Source organism: Eutrigla gurnardus (genome assembly GCF_963514095.1).
Source record: "Eutrigla gurnardus genome assembly, chromosome: 2".
Taxonomy (NCBI): domain Eukaryota; kingdom Metazoa; phylum Chordata; class Actinopteri; order Perciformes; family Triglidae; genus Eutrigla; species Eutrigla gurnardus.
Genome location: NC_139916.1, coordinates 8,074,771 through 8,092,501, shown reverse-complemented (window position 1 = coordinate 8,092,501; position 17,731 = coordinate 8,074,771). Strand labels below are relative to the sequence as shown.

The 17,731-nt window shown below is 41.3% G+C and overlaps 2 protein-coding genes across 3 annotated transcripts in view; both read right to left on the bottom strand.

Moving 5' to 3' along the window:
• The window catches only part of LOC311030091 (voltage-gated potassium channel subunit beta-2), a 47,803-nt gene extending 36,021 nt beyond the window's left edge, over positions 1-11,782 (bottom strand). The window contains exons 1-2 of one of the 2 annotated variants that reach the window (XM_084035644.1): positions 11,640-11,782; positions 9,706-9,747 (exon numbers count right to left, since the gene is read on the bottom strand). In XM_084035644.1, the coding sequence (XP_083891770.1) occupies positions 9,706-9,747; positions 11,640-11,716 (119 nt within the window). In that variant the 5' untranslated portion in view covers positions 11,717-11,782. The remainder of the gene's footprint in view (positions 1-9,705; positions 9,748-11,639) is intronic. The other variant, XM_084035645.1, reaches the window with a different exon arrangement.
• LOC311030188 (uncharacterized protein) lies at positions 4,506-6,722 on the bottom strand. Its single transcript, XM_084035818.1, has 2 exons — positions 6,570-6,722; positions 4,506-4,827 (listed from the first exon to the last, which is right to left on the bottom strand). The coding sequence occupies exons 1-2, from the start codon at positions 6,591-6,593 to the stop codon at positions 4,540-4,542; spliced, it is 312 nt and encodes a 103-aa protein (XP_083891944.1). The 5' UTR covers positions 6,594-6,722; the 3' UTR covers positions 4,506-4,539.
• Positions 11,783-17,731: the final 5,949 nt, after the last annotated feature.

Genomic DNA, 17,731 nt, shown 5'->3' with positions numbered 1-17,731 from the left:
GTGAAAGAGATGCTTTAGTAGTTGGGATGGCTATAAATAGAAATCAGTGGAAGGGGCAGCATTTGAAAGACAGATTCCTCAAGAACTCACTTGAAACATGTCAAGTAAAAGCAACAGCAACTAACAAAGTATAAAGTATAAACTATGGTGTGACACAACCAAAAATAAAGGCTTATGAATCAGCAATCAACATCCTAATTAACAAATGATGACAACAACCAATTGTGGCAATTGTCCTCTTCTGGAATAATTAAAGGGAAAATTATACACATGGCTATTCATGGAATGAAAAACAACGTACCAACCCTTGAACTGTGATCATGAGGACAATCTTGTTAAGCTGCCAGCAATAAGAGACTTAAATACAACAATGAACACCAAATAGAATTGTGTAATCCCTGGCATTCCCACCTCTTGTGCCCACACAACATCTCTGACTACAACACTTTGACAGGCCTTCAGACTAGAGAGGAACTGGAGAGGTCACTGCTGGAGACCAAATGTCTATCCAAACGCCTAAACATCATCTCCCACTCCTGTGACAAAGAAGAAGCAGAAACGCTTCAGCAGATCTCTTGGATGCGGCGAGACTGCGAGGCAGTGGGCTTGAGGTAGAACAGTGGCTTCACAGGTTAGGTTGCAGCTCTTTCAGCTGCATTATCCAGCTGCAGCTGTGGATTCAAGTCTGTTGCTAAATTTAGCTCTGAGTAGGGAATCGCCCGAAGCAAAACGTCACAGGCTGACACACACGCTGCAGTGCTGCTGAGACTGAGATTTCTTCTTTTCTTTTTTTTACAGTTTAGAGTGACTCGGTTTAGATTTCCTACTCAAAAGCTTTGTGTGTGTGTGTGTGTGTTTAATGAGAAATAATTGAAAGAGATTGGTAATGTCTGTGTAAGTAAGAAAGTAAGAAGGAGGGAGACGTAAATCAGACACAAACACACAAACACATCTGAATGATGCTTTGAAGTGGGGTCGACTACACAGCATGGAGAAAATCTACCATATTTCACCAAATATCTCTTTTAACATTGCAACTGTATCAATATTGATTTTTGGATAAATAATCCATCAGTAATGACTGGATATAATGTCTATGTGGGTAAATACAAATACTGTTAGAATAGTCTGGTAAGTTCATGTAATTCAAATCGCCAGTGGCGGCCTTTAAACCAGGAAAAGACATTTTTTATGCCATATTACGCTAATATCTGAATATCAGGTCTCATGTCACAAAATCAATATAATAACGATATATATAGCCTGGGATAGAGAAATGGGACAGCCCTCATGCTGCCTCCTGCCACCTGGTGACAGGACTGCTGTTTTACATGGTTTTAGACACCAGCTGGTTCAGCTTCAATATCCGGCTAAGCTCAGTAGAAACGGATAAATATTAAAACCAGTTGGCCAGGATGTTCAGCAGTGTAGGAGTGCATAGAGCGATGTGTTATGTTCAGTGAATGCATTATGGCGCTGTGCAGTGGGAGGCCTTTGGTAAGTGTACCAACCTTTAAAGTGGAGCATTGACTCCATCTAGTGGAGACTAGCCGTTATTAACAGAGAACTCATCAAAAGGAGATGCCCCTCATACTGAGTGGATGTAATATACAGTACATTCTGCAAGCTGTGAACGTGTTCGTCAGATCACTGAACAGACAGGTTGAAACCCCAGCTATTTATAAACTATATATATTTTTGTTCTGTTGAGAAACTGAAGAGATCAATATAGATTTATTTTAGAATTTCTGTTTGCTAAACTTGTGTTGGAGCTGGAATATGAGGATGCGCTGCTTCTTTAATTTTTATCTGATTGAAACAAAATTTTGTTTCTGGACTGAGCTCTGATTTATTCAACTAAATGATCAGCAGATAATAACATAAAGTTATAACCCTAACCTTAATTGATCTCCCCCCCCCCCAACTAACAATGAATAAAATGACTGCATTACAGAAGTCAAACTGCTAAAAAATCACAGACAATTAACAACCAACATTGAAGCTCTACAAATCATTTTATCCTTTTTTCTTAGCAAACTGTTTTCGCTTTGAAGCCTACAAATTGACTGACAAAATGACCTCACTGCTAAATATGTTTTATCTAATTCAGAAAAATAAGAGAGAATAGTGGACTTACTTACATTCATCAGGTAGCCTTAAAATACACAAAAATGCTAATGATCCTCTGATTTTGTCAATGAGCCTATAATGTGGTGCTGACTGTGCACGTCACAGCTTTTGATCTTCTTCTGTCCTCTAGTGGCCATGTCTTGACTAATTCAGATGCATTCCATTACATGAAGGTGAAAAGCCCTTTTTTTTATTCAAAGGATGCAAGTTATAATGTGTATATGTGTACGTTTACATGATTTTATCACAATGAGCAGGAGAGGCACTGAGGAACACTTGTGGTCAAACGTCGTTTTGCACGTATGTCTAAGTGGAGATCATTACCATGTCCATTAGTGTTAAGTCACTCCAGAAATCTATACTTCTCCATATAGCTCACAGGAGACACAAGGTTTCCTGTCTCGCCTCACTGAACTGTGGCTCCTTCATCTGCTGCCTGGCTCGGTCAGGTGGGAGGACACGGACATTAGGGAAAGTTTCCCGGTGTCCAGATGGGCCTGCTGGGTAGGAGTATTGTGTTTCAAGGGCAACACAATGGGAAAAGAGATTTCATTTTCCTTCATTACACAATATTTATAATCTTAAAACTACATGATTAGGAAAATTCACACCGCCTAGAATAAGAGTATTACATAAAAAACTATTACTCATATGTTATTCAAGTACTCTTGATTATACTCTAATTAGAGCTGGGACAAGTATTTTCATACTACTTGGTTGGGAAATGATGCTGTCAGCGCCAAGAATGGTTAAATGCAGCTTAGTGGCAATGCTGGAACGTCTTCCTGACCAAACACCTGAAATAATGATGAGTTTCAGTCAGAGTTCACATGTACTTGCTGACCCAATTGCAGCACTAATTACAGGATTGCAGGAGATCACGACACAAGAAACGGAGGATCCGGACGGGACATCCTCCATTAGATGAGCTACTATCTGTGGTAAACCGATACCAATGGTTCAATGCAACACCGCAAAGAAATAACATAAATCACTTATGTATCCTACAAGGTCCATCAGATCAAACTGAGGGAAAAAAAAGATTCATTGTTAGTGATATTTGGTCATCTTGATGGTTTCTCTGCGAGGTAAATAAAGAACCACATGCCCTTTGCAATATTAAACTCCTCTTCTACACACGTACCAGCTGCACCCAGGTCGTCATGGGCCGGTGACTGAGCTTTACGCAACTACAGCCGAGTTAACGTGCCAGCACGGAGGTGACACACAACACTGCCTGCAGACCGCAGTAGAACTTGGTCACCCCAGACGTGGTAACAGCAGCCGACCATACCTGCGTTCTAGTCACAAAAACAACAGCCGCCATGCCTGTGTGTGAGGAAAGCTATCCATGTGTATGACAACGACAACATCAGTTTAACAGGCTTCATTAGCCAACAGAACAGACGCTCAGCCGGCTGCACTGGATCAGTCCTTTGAACAGCAACAGCCCATAAAATAGGCTTTTTGGTTTGCGGTCATTGTGTTGACGACAGACAAAATGAGTAAATGTTTCAAATCTCTTGTTCTGCCTTGACAGTGCATTTCATACTTGTTGTAAGTGAATCTATAAGTAATCTTTGGGGATATAAAATATATATACATATACAGATAAACCTAAGTCTTGACCTTTGACTTCTAAACTAAAGCTTGGCTAGTTGGCGACGGTATGGAGTAGTCTGTCCTTCCCATGTAGTTGGGCACTATTTACACCAATAATGCATGCTCCACACCTTCAATTGCAATATTCAAATAAGACAGAAAAAAGACAATATTTAGACATATATTAAAATATTATAAAAAATCACACACACTATCTAATGTACTATTATTTATATGCTTGTTATTGACATCTCCTGACCTCTACTTTGAACACACAGAAAGGAGGTATTTCTGTTTGTTGGGTTAGAATTCTCTGTACAGTAAACAGGAAAGCATCTTCATCTTACAAAAGGAGAGCATCTTCGTGATCAAGGGGGTAAAGCAAAGAAAGTCTGAGCGAGATTTTAAGTGGTCAGCTAACTCCTTATGGAGCACTCTGTCCTTCCCATGTAGTTGGGCAAATATGCCACCGACCTAGATGATTAAAATAAAACCTGAGCCCCTGTACCTTTGCATGAGTGCAGTACAACCAGAGGACAGAGCAAGATGCTGATAGTAACAAAGAAAGCAGATAAATACGTTCCTGACTGTATATCTGTTTCTGATGACGGCATTTAACGAAATAAAATCAACGGAAAGAAGGTACAAATAGTGATTTTTTGAGGTTCAACCAAAACAGGATATGAAGGCACACACCTGTTGAGTAGACCCTCAAGTATCGAACCTCCCTCAACCACGAGGCTGCTCTAACCTGCAGGGTCTCAGCCCCACCACTGTCCAGGTCTCAGGAGTAGCTCTGCCCCTCTCTTACCTGTACTTCATGCCTGTCTGATAGGACACACACTCCTCCAGGGCCAGGCCATTCATCTTAAGGAAGTCCTCCATGTTCTTAATCTGAGCGGCGACTCTCTGTTCCCGGAGTCTCCGCAGCTCAGCCGGGTCGGGGGGCTTGGCCGGCGGCTGATTCAGCCCCTGGTCTGAGTGGTAGCGGTTGATCCCGCTCCGGATGCTCTCGCTGTATGACATAGACAGCATCTTTCCGCTGCCGCTGCTGCTGCTCTTTCGAACACTGCTTGGCACTGCCGGTTTGGGGATCTGCAGGTTTTCAGGAGGACAATAACTGGACTTGCGCCTGCCGGGCGGCCCCACGGGGCCACCTGCGTACCCTCCCGCAAACATGCCCCCCCGCCCCCTCCCAACTTCTCCTCCTCCTTGTGATGCACAGGCGACCCGTGCAGTGAAGACTGAAGTAGGGACACAAGTAAGGACACGGGCGGAGCGAGGAGCCAGCAGAGCACAGCCACCTCCTTAAATAGCACCTGCTCCCATAAAAAAAACAGCTCTCCTCCTTGGGGCAGCACCCGGCCATGCATCCTGTAATCAGAGTCGCACACGATAGCCCCGCACCACCCCCCCCTGACAGGTACACAATGGCAGGGTTACACTGATAGGGAGCATTCAGGTGACTTGCTGGTGATCAAGGAGCAGGATCGAAGAGGGCACATGCTATCTGCTAAGGGTAAGCATTCAAAGCATGCACCAAGCAGGGGGATAACCGGGTCTCACTTCTGATTCTAACTGGACTAAGAGAGGAGAGCCAAGAGACAAACTTTCTGAGAGTAGCTCTCACAGAAGGGCACAGGGGAAAAATGATCCCTAAACAACTGTACGATATGCACTTGTCATGGATCTTTAATGTAGAGTTGGACTTTATTTCAGGTTCAGGAGTTTCCAGGAGATTTAAGCTTTAAGATGCAGGTCTACAGAGTGTTGTGCTGAATTTAATCAACAGAGGGCAGCACTGTGACATCCCCACCATCACTACAAGAATGCAACTTAATGCTGAATGCACTACTGAGTACCAGCAACAACGCCACATTCTTGATAAAGGCAATGTACTGTATGACAGTGAGACTGCAATTTTATATTCGTTATTAGATACATTATTAATATATATCAGACTTTGACCTGCAAGGGATGTGATTTAAATACAAATATAGTATATATAAATGGAGCGAAAAGTGTAACAATTAAATTTAACATTTTAATTTAATTAAATGCATTTAAAGAAAATTCTGGAAAAGTTCACACGCTGAAACTACATTACATTACAGGAAATCTCTTTCTTAGTTATATCTCATTATAGCATACTATAGCAGATTGTGAGATTATAGACAAATTATTCACTGAATATTAACATGACACAAGACGCTTTCTGGCCCAATATAACGGATCGATCCAATTACTTAAAGTGAGATTTACAGGAGCAATTTAACAACGGTAACTTGACTAATCACTAAAATAAAAATACAACTTATATAACAATCCCATCAAGAAGTATCACTTTTTTAAATCACTGTCACTGTCAATTAATCTTAAGGAAGTTCCTTCTTTATAACTAACCGAGAATAAGGAAATTGTATTAATTTGACAAACTGTTTAGATTACTTGTGTTGATCCTATAAAAATATATTCACAAACACATGAACAACACTTTCCTTCCCTGCACAAACAGCACACAGATACCATAACACTGACATCAAACCTCCACTTAAAAGTAAGACTTTAAGTTGTATTAAACAAAATCTCAATCTCTGAAAACAGTACCTGTCTGTAGTTCTAACATGGAAGAAAAAAAAAATAGTCAAACCGCTGACGCCATCATGCCATGACTTTGATCTCTCCCACAAATTAATCTCTCGTACAGTTGGTTTCCTCGCTTAGAGACAGAGGCAAGCTAGGCAGCATGCATCCACACACAGTCCTCCTCACCCTGCCTACCCCTCACACACAAACTCCCGATGTGGTCATGAGAGCAAATTTTTTCTCGAACTCACCCGATTTCTTGGGGGTCGGCTCATGAGCGAGGTTGTGAGGTGCCACTCTGCTCTTATAAACACACACTGCAGACAGTGATGAAGCGGGCCCACCCAAACTGGGAGTGTCTTACTAGGAAGCGTCTAAACCAATTAGTGAATAAGAGAGTGCATCCTTCCCTCCCCTCACCACTTGGCCCATACTCTATCACCACAACCAACACCTCGCCTCCTCCCCTCCCTGGGAGATCTCGTGGAAGAAATCCATTTATGTCGTTTAGTGGCCCGCCTTGTTTCTGCAAACCGCAGCAAATAATATCAGCCCTGAATTATTCACCAAAGCTTTTGCACTAAAAGCTTCTGATTGTTGTTCCACAGGAAAGAATACTTAGAGCTGGACAGTAATCAGGCCCTGAGTGTTGTGTGCACATGAAACACACACAAACGTACACAGTATAAAGCAGGGTACGCACACACACACACACACACACGCACACTGAAGAAGTAAACCACCAAGCATGTTCAATTACTTTCTAAACAAAGGATTATGAAAACCACACCAGATAAGCACGCCTCGCTGCGTCTCTCTAACAACGTAGCTTTGTGTTTGAGTCTGACCTTGAAGGGTCAATGTTAAGAATCCAGTGTACTTACATCAAATTCATTTAATCATGATCTCATTCCCACAATTACTAAAACATCTGTACATCTGTATAATTCATATAAATGTATACAATTACAGCCACTGCCTTCAGACATATTTTGCAGTACTAAGTAATCCATATCAATAGCTCAAATGTACACTAAAAGCACATCATCTGCCTTACGCTGCATATTTTTGTTGCAGTGCATACACACGCCGCTGCCGCTCCTTCATTTCTGCAGGGTTCGCCAAGTGAAACAACTTTAAAAAACACCACATCACATGCAATTTAAAGCCTGTTTCACTGTATGAAAGTATGATGCGGAAACAGTATAGAAGATATGACCTCAACTGACTTATTATAATCAATTCCTTTCAGTAATTTCCACCATTATAGAATTCTTAATAATATATTTAATAAAATAAGCACAACCTGGATCCAGCCACAATTAATGGATGGATTAACCTATTCAAAATGATTAATTCATTTCATTTAATTAATTTACAATTTTCTGCTACACTTCCTTTTTACTGTAGACAGCAGAAGTGACTGTTTGTTGTCGAAACAATCCTACTTTTAGTTCATAAGTGTGCAACATCTACTCACAGTCCACAATCAGATACACAGACATTTCAGAACTAACTCTCAACGGCAGGCAAGAGACTTTTGAAAATTAAATTGAACATCTTTTACACCTTTGAATGCCTTTTTTGAGGAAATGTAGTTCAATGCTTTTTAAGACCTGCTGATACTCTCTCTTCACTACCAATCCAACCCCAAGGTTTTCCTACTCACGACTTCTCCATCTGGTGAGCTAAGTTGGCTGGTTTAAAGGACATGAGAACAGTGGTGCCCCTGTAAAGAATGATTAATGATAATAATCACCACACCTCACTATATTTCATCCACCCAATCTCGTGCTCATAGCGTACATTATAAAAATAGCGCGTCTGTTTAGATATGCTGTCGTTGCCCCCATGATCTCCTGCTTTGAGACGGCCATTATGATAGGAGCAAAACTAATTTCATAATTTACCACACTGGTGCGACCTAGTTCTCTGAGACAACTTGTGGCATTCATAGTAGACATTACGTATTCAAATATCAGCAAGCTCAAGAGATTGAAATATGAGCTGAAAGGACTCTAAACTGTACATATACCTAAGACAACTGTGGAGGATTAAATGAAGCACTTGCTTCTTCTTTTATGCTATTCATTTATCCATAGCCCATACACATGGGACATATAGAGGCAAGAAGTCAACAACCTTCACCGTCAGAAAGCATTTCCCTCCCCTGACGACCGTAAAATAGTTTAATGATAGCCAACGCCGGATATACTTCAATAATGCATTGTTAGCGCAGACGTCACAAAGACAAACACACATGGCTCTGCATATACCGTGGCTGACAGACCGAATCTACATCTCGTGCTGGAGAATAAAGCAAAACTGGAAAAAAAACACACCATAAAGATACTGCCAAATATTGTCAACGTGATCGTAGACTTTTTAATTTAATTTGCATCCTCTTGAGTAGCAGTAAGTGTGCTAGACACTAGACACTTTATGCCTGACAATGTTGAGATGACAGAAAGAATAAAACTTCCTTTCCCAGCATCAGCCTGTTAAGCTGTCAGAGTGATAGACAGACAGAGATAGGGGGCTTCATCGATCCCTCTCACACAGGCCAGGGGAGTCGCTAGTGGGATGGTTTGCACTTTAAAAAAAGGACAGAAATGTGCAAGGCGCCAAGATAAAAATCCGATAGTGAGCTCATTACAAGCACTTCCACATAGTCAGGGTTTTTTTTTTTTATAACTGGATCAGCAGAATAAGGCTTGATATCAGACAAAAACATGATCCTACTCTAAAGCAGCAGAAAGACTGACCATCTAAAAATGCACACTACTGGTGGAGTGTGTACTCATCTCATAACTAATACTGACTGGTTTTGTGGTTAAATATAGAAATGCTGAATACAAGAGAATGTTTATCTGCTTATCATGCCAAAGTAAAAGACAATAAAAAGTGTCTAGAAATCAGTTCTGTAAGGAGCTCCTTAGTCACATGTTGAAGTTTGACAAGAACAGTGGGTGTCTCGAGTGTCACTGCGGAAAGAAACAGAGACAAAACGCTAAAACTCAGACAGTTATTGTTGATTCAAAGGTTTTCGTCAGCAACCCTGCAACAAAATCCATCATCACCCCTATCAGGTTCAAGCTGGATAGTGCCTCGCCAGCTGAATATCAGATGATAAGTGTTATCTATGCTGCAGAGGTTCACTAATGGATGTATGGTTTTAAAAGACAGAACAGCAAATCTTAGCAAGGTTATTATATTGAAATGAAACAAAGGAAACAATGTTATAAATGCATTCCACACATATATATAAAAAAGACATACTCTAGACACACTCAAATTAAAAAAACATGTATGAAAGAAAATACTTCGCTTAGAAAACCCCGCTTTGCCACAACAAGACAGTGATTGGCAGAGGAGACAGACAGGTACCTGTAAAACTGCAGCTGTCGTTTGGGGCTCCCATAACGAGCGCTGAAGACATGAGGGGAAAGGAGGAAACAGGAAAGCTTTCATTAATATAAGCGGGAAAAGGAAGAAGTGAGGAGTGAGGGAAATTTGAGACAGACATTAAAGTGACATAAAATGTTGACTGTTTGCCAAAGATGCGACAAAATGATGAAGCATACAGTAGGAAATGGAAAGTACTGTATTAGAAACTAGTATTAGAAACGTGCAATTTGTAGACTAAACAAAAATGGATATCCCTGTTTACTCTGGATACAGGTCTTATACTTGATAAAACTGAGGGGGTAAAACGGTTATCAAACATTTAGAATGATTTAAGATATTGTTACAATTTACATAGACATTAGAAGATATTGTATTTTCTTTTAATGCTTGTCTGTAAGGTACAGACACTAGCCTAAGAGCAGCCTATTCACAGTTTTGAAATTAAGTGTGTGCCAACAACACAAGCTGTGATCTTTGAGATCCTTGAGAATATGAATAAAGATATTCTGATCATTTTGATGAATCCATTTCCAAGCACACTGCACAGTTACTGGTTATAACAAAAAAGATCAAATAGAATTGACTCAAGACTATAAATAACTCATCTTGGCAAATTAATAGTTACATCTTCCACCTGCATCTCTGTTTTAATAGGAAAAATTAGACATCCATTCCCTTTGCCCTTTTTTAATTTGTTTTGCTTTCCTCAAATAACTTGAAAAGTAAAATGTGCTTATTAAACTAAGCTAATTCAAAATGGTTATACAAAGAGTACAAATCAGGAAAAAAATAACAAAATAATATAATATAACATTACTTTCACTATCAATATGTGACAGGTCTCCCAGGTTGTTCATGTTACCCAGGCATTATAGGTTGCTCAAATCAACCATCACAAATGCAGCAATATTTGATGTTTTAAGATAAGAAGAACTTTGAATAAGGGAGCAAACCATTTGAAGCTTTTAGTTTAATAGCAGGGTTGTGCATCGACTTGCAAGCATCGAACATTCTAAATGGTATTGATGCACTGGGAACGGGCTGCTGTACTGTGTTCCAAATACCAGTGAGTGGAAAGTCAGACTCTCATCCACTTTTATTGTTATGTTACTTAAGTCTATAAAAGACAAGAGTAGTCAATAGCTTTAATAAAGTATCAGAAAACCTACAGCTGGCAGCCACTGCACCCCATCTGGACATAAGGGAGGCGATATGAAACGCAGCCAAAAAGCTACTTGAGAAGGAGAGTGAAACAGATGCCTTTTAAGCTGATGGGTCTCTGGCACCACATGCTGGTTAAACATGAGAGTGCAGGATAGTCAAGTGAACATGAAATATGCTGTCATAATGTCGCAATCTCTGGGACCGTTTCAGACAACCAGTTAGGGACAGCAAGTGCATTGGTTGTCCCCAATGCATTCACACTCTCAATGGTTTGTGTCTTCAGCAGGGTTTGGTAAAGGTTTTATAAAGGTTATGATAAGACAAGCAATAGTGAAATCTTCAAGGAATAAACATCAATCAGGATGTGACATAGAGAAAGTGTGTGTATGGGTATGTGTGACACAATGATACTTGGTGTACTTGTTCTTGGTTGCACTTAAACTCTTTTATAGTCGGTTTGGCTTGTCGAGATCACAGCACACTTCCTATAAATAGTTCACCAATAATAATTGAATTGCAGGCTGTTAAGATCTTTTTCTTTCTATTGAAACAGTTTTGCACACCAGATACAAGAAAATAAGTTAGAGTGTTGCATTTACCAAACAAGCAACTTGGCAAAGTGCAGAAGAACTAGCATGATAATGTGCTTATTAAATCATTTCTCATGTAAAATCCAAAAAGTCTGTTAATTGGTACACAAGTAACAGAAATGTGTTGTCTGTGCACTCAATAAACACCCATCAACTCACCTGTAGATCATGCCCGGCGAGCCAGTCTGTCGGAGGGAGAGGCGAGCGGGGGAGTCTGTGGTAGATTCAGGATACATGGAGGCAGGAGGGAGGGGATGTGGCCAGCCTGCCGGGGGTGGTGTTCTTTCACCGAGACCTCAGGACCTACAGACGATCACCAATCAGGGCCTCTGGGAAGGAGAGAGAGTACGCTCATGTCAGTTGGTGGTGGGGAGTTTTTTCTGCAACAATATAACCTGTGATTCCCAAAATTTAAGTTGTTTAGTTTAGTTACCATTTATTTATCAACCATCATTTCAACAACACACCATATTATTCTTAATATACAATATAATATATGCCATACAAAACAGATTTGACACCTGGGTGCAAGAATTGTGGTCAAACGTAATAATTTTCACCCATTAATTCTCCATAGTGTGAGATTATGTGTCATGGTGATGAATTTATAGACTGAAGAAGACAAGAGGCAAAAAGGAAGGCCACAACATATTATGCTATTATATATTATGCTTTCATATTATTAACTGACCACAATTTCCAGCTTACTTTTGGCTACAGTAATCAGTCAAGCATTTTCGACCGCTAACACTGAAAGACTGCCAATTAAAATATCATGCTTATTTGACAATAATACATGGCCCAGATAAGGCCCGGAGCATAAGAGGGTAATTGAACAATGGCACGCCCAACCTCCCACAGCAAAGGGGTGACAGAGCTCTGCATTGACCCTGGAATGAAACAATCAGCCATTCGGTTGATCAGTGGCCACTCAGTCTAAAGCAAGGTGGAGCTCAAACCTAAGCAAAGGGTAGTGCAAGGGTAGTGCAGGATGTCCAGACCAGAAAGTCTATTAGCCAACCTCATAAGGGACAAGACCGCAAGACTGCTGCAAATTTAAAATGTAGCAGAAAGGCAATTCTGTAAATTAACCTAAATATAAAATGTAAACCATGAATCAAAAATTATAGTGTAGAAGAAGACGGGTAAGTTATTTGACATTGTATCACCTTTTCCTAAAGGACTGCTACATGCCTCCACCACTAGATGGAGTCATGTCCTCAATCTGTGGACATGAGCTGAATGAATAAATCAGACCAATGTGACCTCTGGAGTTAACCACAGCTATTAGTTTAAGATTTTAACATCTTCACTGTAACGGCTGGCAGACCAGTCTAGAATAACAACTATATATTTAGAAAGAGGTGTGATCACAAGACAGATAAACTCTCTGGTCCCACGACAAGATCTCATATAAAAAGATCTTGATCCTACTTCATCGTCCTGTATTCTCTTCATGTTTGTGTATGAATATAAACCGCAGCTGATCCACTGCAAAAAGCGACTTGATTCTATGAATAATTAAAAGTGTCTGCTCAAGAAGCAGGCCACTGCTGTAGAGAGGGCTATGGCAGGCAGAGCTGGGCATAAATGAGGGTCGGGTTGGTTAGGTATACACAGAAGCCGTTACCACACATGTAAAATACCACATCGGGACATTTCAAGGCAATAGCTTGGCTTGAGAGGGAGGGGGAGGGGTGCTGCTGATGTTTTAGCCCATTTCAATATAGTGAATAAAATCAAACGAGGCGAGCCGCAGAGAGAGTGGCATCTATGTCACCCTGACAAAGCTGGGAGCTGAGCCGCTCACGCTGCGCTATTTCACCAGTGGCTGCGCTCACGTGAGTCATGGCTCATGACAGACATTGTAATGATAACATGAAGGTGACTTTCCCTTCCCATCAATTTCCCAGGCTGCAAATAAGGTGTCCCCATAATCCCAAGGACTTATTTTACACTCACTGCCCATCCATTTCAATCACGACATGATGAGACACCAGTCAGACTTGTGATATCAGGTGATTACGATGGCATGACCCCAACGGGTAAAATGCATGGTGGTAGATCTACTACAGAGCACAGCAAAAGCTGCCTGATTATCTGTCTTTGATGCAGATTGGATTATTGATTGGATAAAACATGCATCTTTGATTAAATCTTCTTGGATTTATTTTGTAGACCACAGCATTAATAAAGTGATAGGGCGGACTGGCCATTGTGAAATTGGGGATAGATCGGCAAGAAGTCATGTAGTTTTTATCTTTCAACTTCGGATGTCAGTAGTGACTTTGGGCATGGCGTGGACCGGCCTCACCCTCAGAACTGCTGACAGCACAGACTGCAATGCGATCCAGAAAGTCCCTGTCCCTAATAGAGTCCGTGTCACTACAATGTCTTGTCGTCCAGCTTTAGGCTCTAATATTGCATTTGATTCTATTAAACAAGTATGAAATGATCATGACACTGTGGCTTAGGGACAGGAGTAAAATACCTAGAAACACAGCGCTCAAACTATCCACTAATTTAATGACACACAATCTCACACACACACACAAGCACAAACCACCGCTGGCAGCCCCACACTATAAAAAGATAAGGGGACAGGGAAGCTGAATTTTTAGACAGCAAAGTCATGACGCATAGGTCCAAGTTGAAGACACGATTTAAAAAAGCTAATTCACAAACATAACAACACACAACTCATGCATGTTGTGTTGAAGTTGCATTTGAGGCCTTTTTGTTCTCCGATGTCAGATGAAAAACAGTTATTGTTCAACAGCCAACCCATTTTGAATAAGGCTATTGCCAGCCCCAGTACATTAGAGAACAAAAATCCTACAGTGAAGTGCTTTTGAAGTGAACGGTAGCGTACAACCTGACCTGTCCAATAAGGCAATTAGTGCACGTTAAATTAGGAAAACAACCACATGGGGCCCGAAGGCTCCAGTGCCTACTTTCGCCCATTCTGCAGCTTAATGTAGTAGGTTATCAGCTGTATTAGCCTAATTGCAGGCTGTACAAAACATTGTGTTTACACCTGATCACAGACTCTGGCACACGGTAGAGCAATGCACCAGCCTTTCACAGAGATGCCTGTAGTGAGCTGCAGATGGAGTTGCTGCTGCTGCTGCTGCTGCTGCTGCTGACTGCAGCAATGCGGTAAACTCAAACTCGTCCTGGCTGAAGTTAGAAGGGCTCAGATTTACTGCACTAATGGTCCAAGGTGCACTTTGCAGATTAAAACAGCGCAGAGAGAGAAAGAGAAAGGGAGAGAGAGAAAAAGACAGAGAGAGCAAGGAACAGTGAAGAGAGAAAGGAGTTAACGCAAGAGCAGAACCTTCCTGTTCCCTGTGTGTTGATTAGGCAGTTATAACATTCAACATTAAAAAAGTATCACTGTTGTTGCTGTTCAGAAACAACAAATATGTCATCTGCTCCTGTTAACGATTCTTATTTATTACATTAAGAACTGTACAAACTAAATTGGCTTCATCAGGAACAGAGAATCCATCCGTGTCAAGGCATCTGATGAGGCATTAAATGGACTTCCTGTATTTTATCTTCTCACTGGCACCTTGTTGTTATTACCAGCCTGCCCACACCAACACCTACATTTAAATGAAAAATGAACATACTTGCAGTACTTAATAAATAATACTTAATTATCAAAATGATATTGTCCAATATTATCAAATGTCCCGTTAAGTAGAGATCCTAATTTCATTAACTGAATTTGTGGGAATTTATGTCTGTTCATGTAATTTGGGTTAAAACACTACATGATTAATTTTGTTGTGAACTGTTAAAGTCCCAGTCGGCAAGTCCGGTGGATCGAGGTCACTCTGTCAGATTTTGAATGTTTACAACTCTCACGCTCCTCCCCCACGACCACCGAGCTCCTCCCCCTCGACTTCGTGCCCTTTGAAATCCCTTAGATCACGCCACCTTAGAAACGCGGGTCCGATGTTGACTCTGGTTTTATCGCGGGCACCGTCGCAATCTTTCTTTTTTTCCTTATTTTCCACCGGTGTTTTTTTTTCCTTGGTTGTTTTCGACCTCCTCGTTTCGGTTTTTAACCCAGGAATTGGAAGCTTGTTGCTACTTCCCTCCGCCTCCCCCCTGTGATAGTGGTACGACCCAAGGGGGGAGGGGCTCTGTGTGGACGAACACAGCCCTGCGTGCTGATTGGACAGGATGATCCAGGCGCTGTCGTTTTTTTGCAAAACAAACAACAGGGTCTACGTGCACGTAGGGGTACACTTTTTTTTGTTCTATCGGAGCATAGTGTCGGTTCAAAAATGCAATCGGGCTGTAATGCCTAATACAATTCCCTGCTCACAGACCTACCAACAAAACAACAGTGCTGCCCACATGCTCACCAGAACACAAAACTGTTTTCTACTACTTTCACTGACTTCTGACCTCCTGGTGTTCAAGCCCATGAATTGTACCAGTCCACTTTTATTTCAGTTGGTTAGGGACAGTCAGAGAAAAGACTGGCTGAGAGGGGAGATGGTGCCATGTCCTACCTGACAAGTGGAAGCATTGAAAAACTTGCAGCTTCATAGCCTCGATTAAACCCGTCTCTTACACCTAAATCTCTTCCAAACAAAATGCAAAATTGAGTCACAAAAGGCTGCTCTTCATGCTTTTTGTCCATAAATCCACCTACGCCCAGCCTGAGTGAATTCCCTCTTGAGACAGGGCTTACGTGAGCAAGGCGAGCAGGCAGGCAGTGCTGGCCTGGAAAGCACAGCACGGTGTTGTGTAGTATGTTGGCAGCTGCCGAAAACACACGGACCTGAGCAGATGGCTGCGGTAGAGGGAGACAGGCTAACAGACGAGAACTGCCGGGGATATCCTACATGGGAGATCAGTCAGGCAGAGAGAAGTCAACCCAGCCTCATTTTCCGTCAGGATACAAAGAGGACTGAGACGGAATCTCCTCTTCTGATGAATTTATCAAAAGGATGAAAGTCAAAAACATGTAAAGAAGTGAATTCATGTTGCTGCGCCAACTTTACTCTCATCATCAGACAGTCTGTGGTTTGATAAATGGTCTCCTCTGATAAGTGGTGAAGGGCCCTTCATAACAAAAACATTGCAGGTCACTGGATGCCAACAGAGAAAAAAAAAGCAATTTGCATAAATAGCCTATTTATATAGCGAACTTCTGATACAAATCCCCCCAGTAAAAGAAGTTAAAAGCACAACTGAGAGCTCTGCTGTCAGAATAATTAAATTCTTGGACAGCTGCTGCCATTTAATACACAGTGGTTTATGACATTATGGTCAAACTTTAAGCCATACCCATCACCAGCTGCTGGGACTGGGCATTCATAGCTTAGAGTTCAGCTGCAAAGGGCTAATGTAGGGGATTTTACATTGAGGTTGTAATCCTCACATTTTTATTTGATCTTTGGTCTGTTTTCCCACCCCATCAATAGCCATTCAATGATGCAGTAGTCAGGTGTGGCCTGTTGGGCAGTTTATGCCTGCGTACATTTTTTGGTCAGATAATGCTTTTTGCTCATTTTGATCCTGTTCCATTAGTTTTTCAAATTGTACAAAAACCTACCTCAAAAATTAGGCAAAAACATGGCAACCTTCATGATGTATCCTCATGAAGTGGAGTACATATCCTCCTCTACCTGGTTGTTATACAGTATGAGACGTATGGTCCCAGGTCGCCTGTATCACTGACAGCATACAGATGAATCAGCAACCTCTATGTCCTTGCTGAACATTTCCTTTATACTCTTCTGCTGATTTATCATCAACCCCTCAACATTAAAACATGGTGCTACAGAAGCTAACAAACAAAATAATACCCCTTACAAACACAAATCAGGGTTACACACCATCTGTAGTAGGAATTGAATGAGGTAAATATATTATATAGCCAATTGCCAAGAGACTGTGCCGCTAACTTGAGCCTGTGAAGCTGAAATGAAGTCTTTGCTGGCACTGCAGGGAGAGAAGATGCTGCAGTGTACCAGGAGCACAGAGCAACTCACTGCAGTAGAAATATGAGACCTTACTCTTGTTCTGGGTCCATCCCAGCTCTCCCTCTGAACTCAAAGACAAATAAAGGAAATACAATTTTAGAAGTGTTTCTGTCTTTATGCCGGCTTCACAACCCTACACGTGGCAAATGGTACTGAAAGTGTCCATATAGACTGGACAACGAGTGAGGAGCTTTGACTTCTTTACCGTGTGCTCAGACCTGGTAACTTCAATAGATAGTGCTT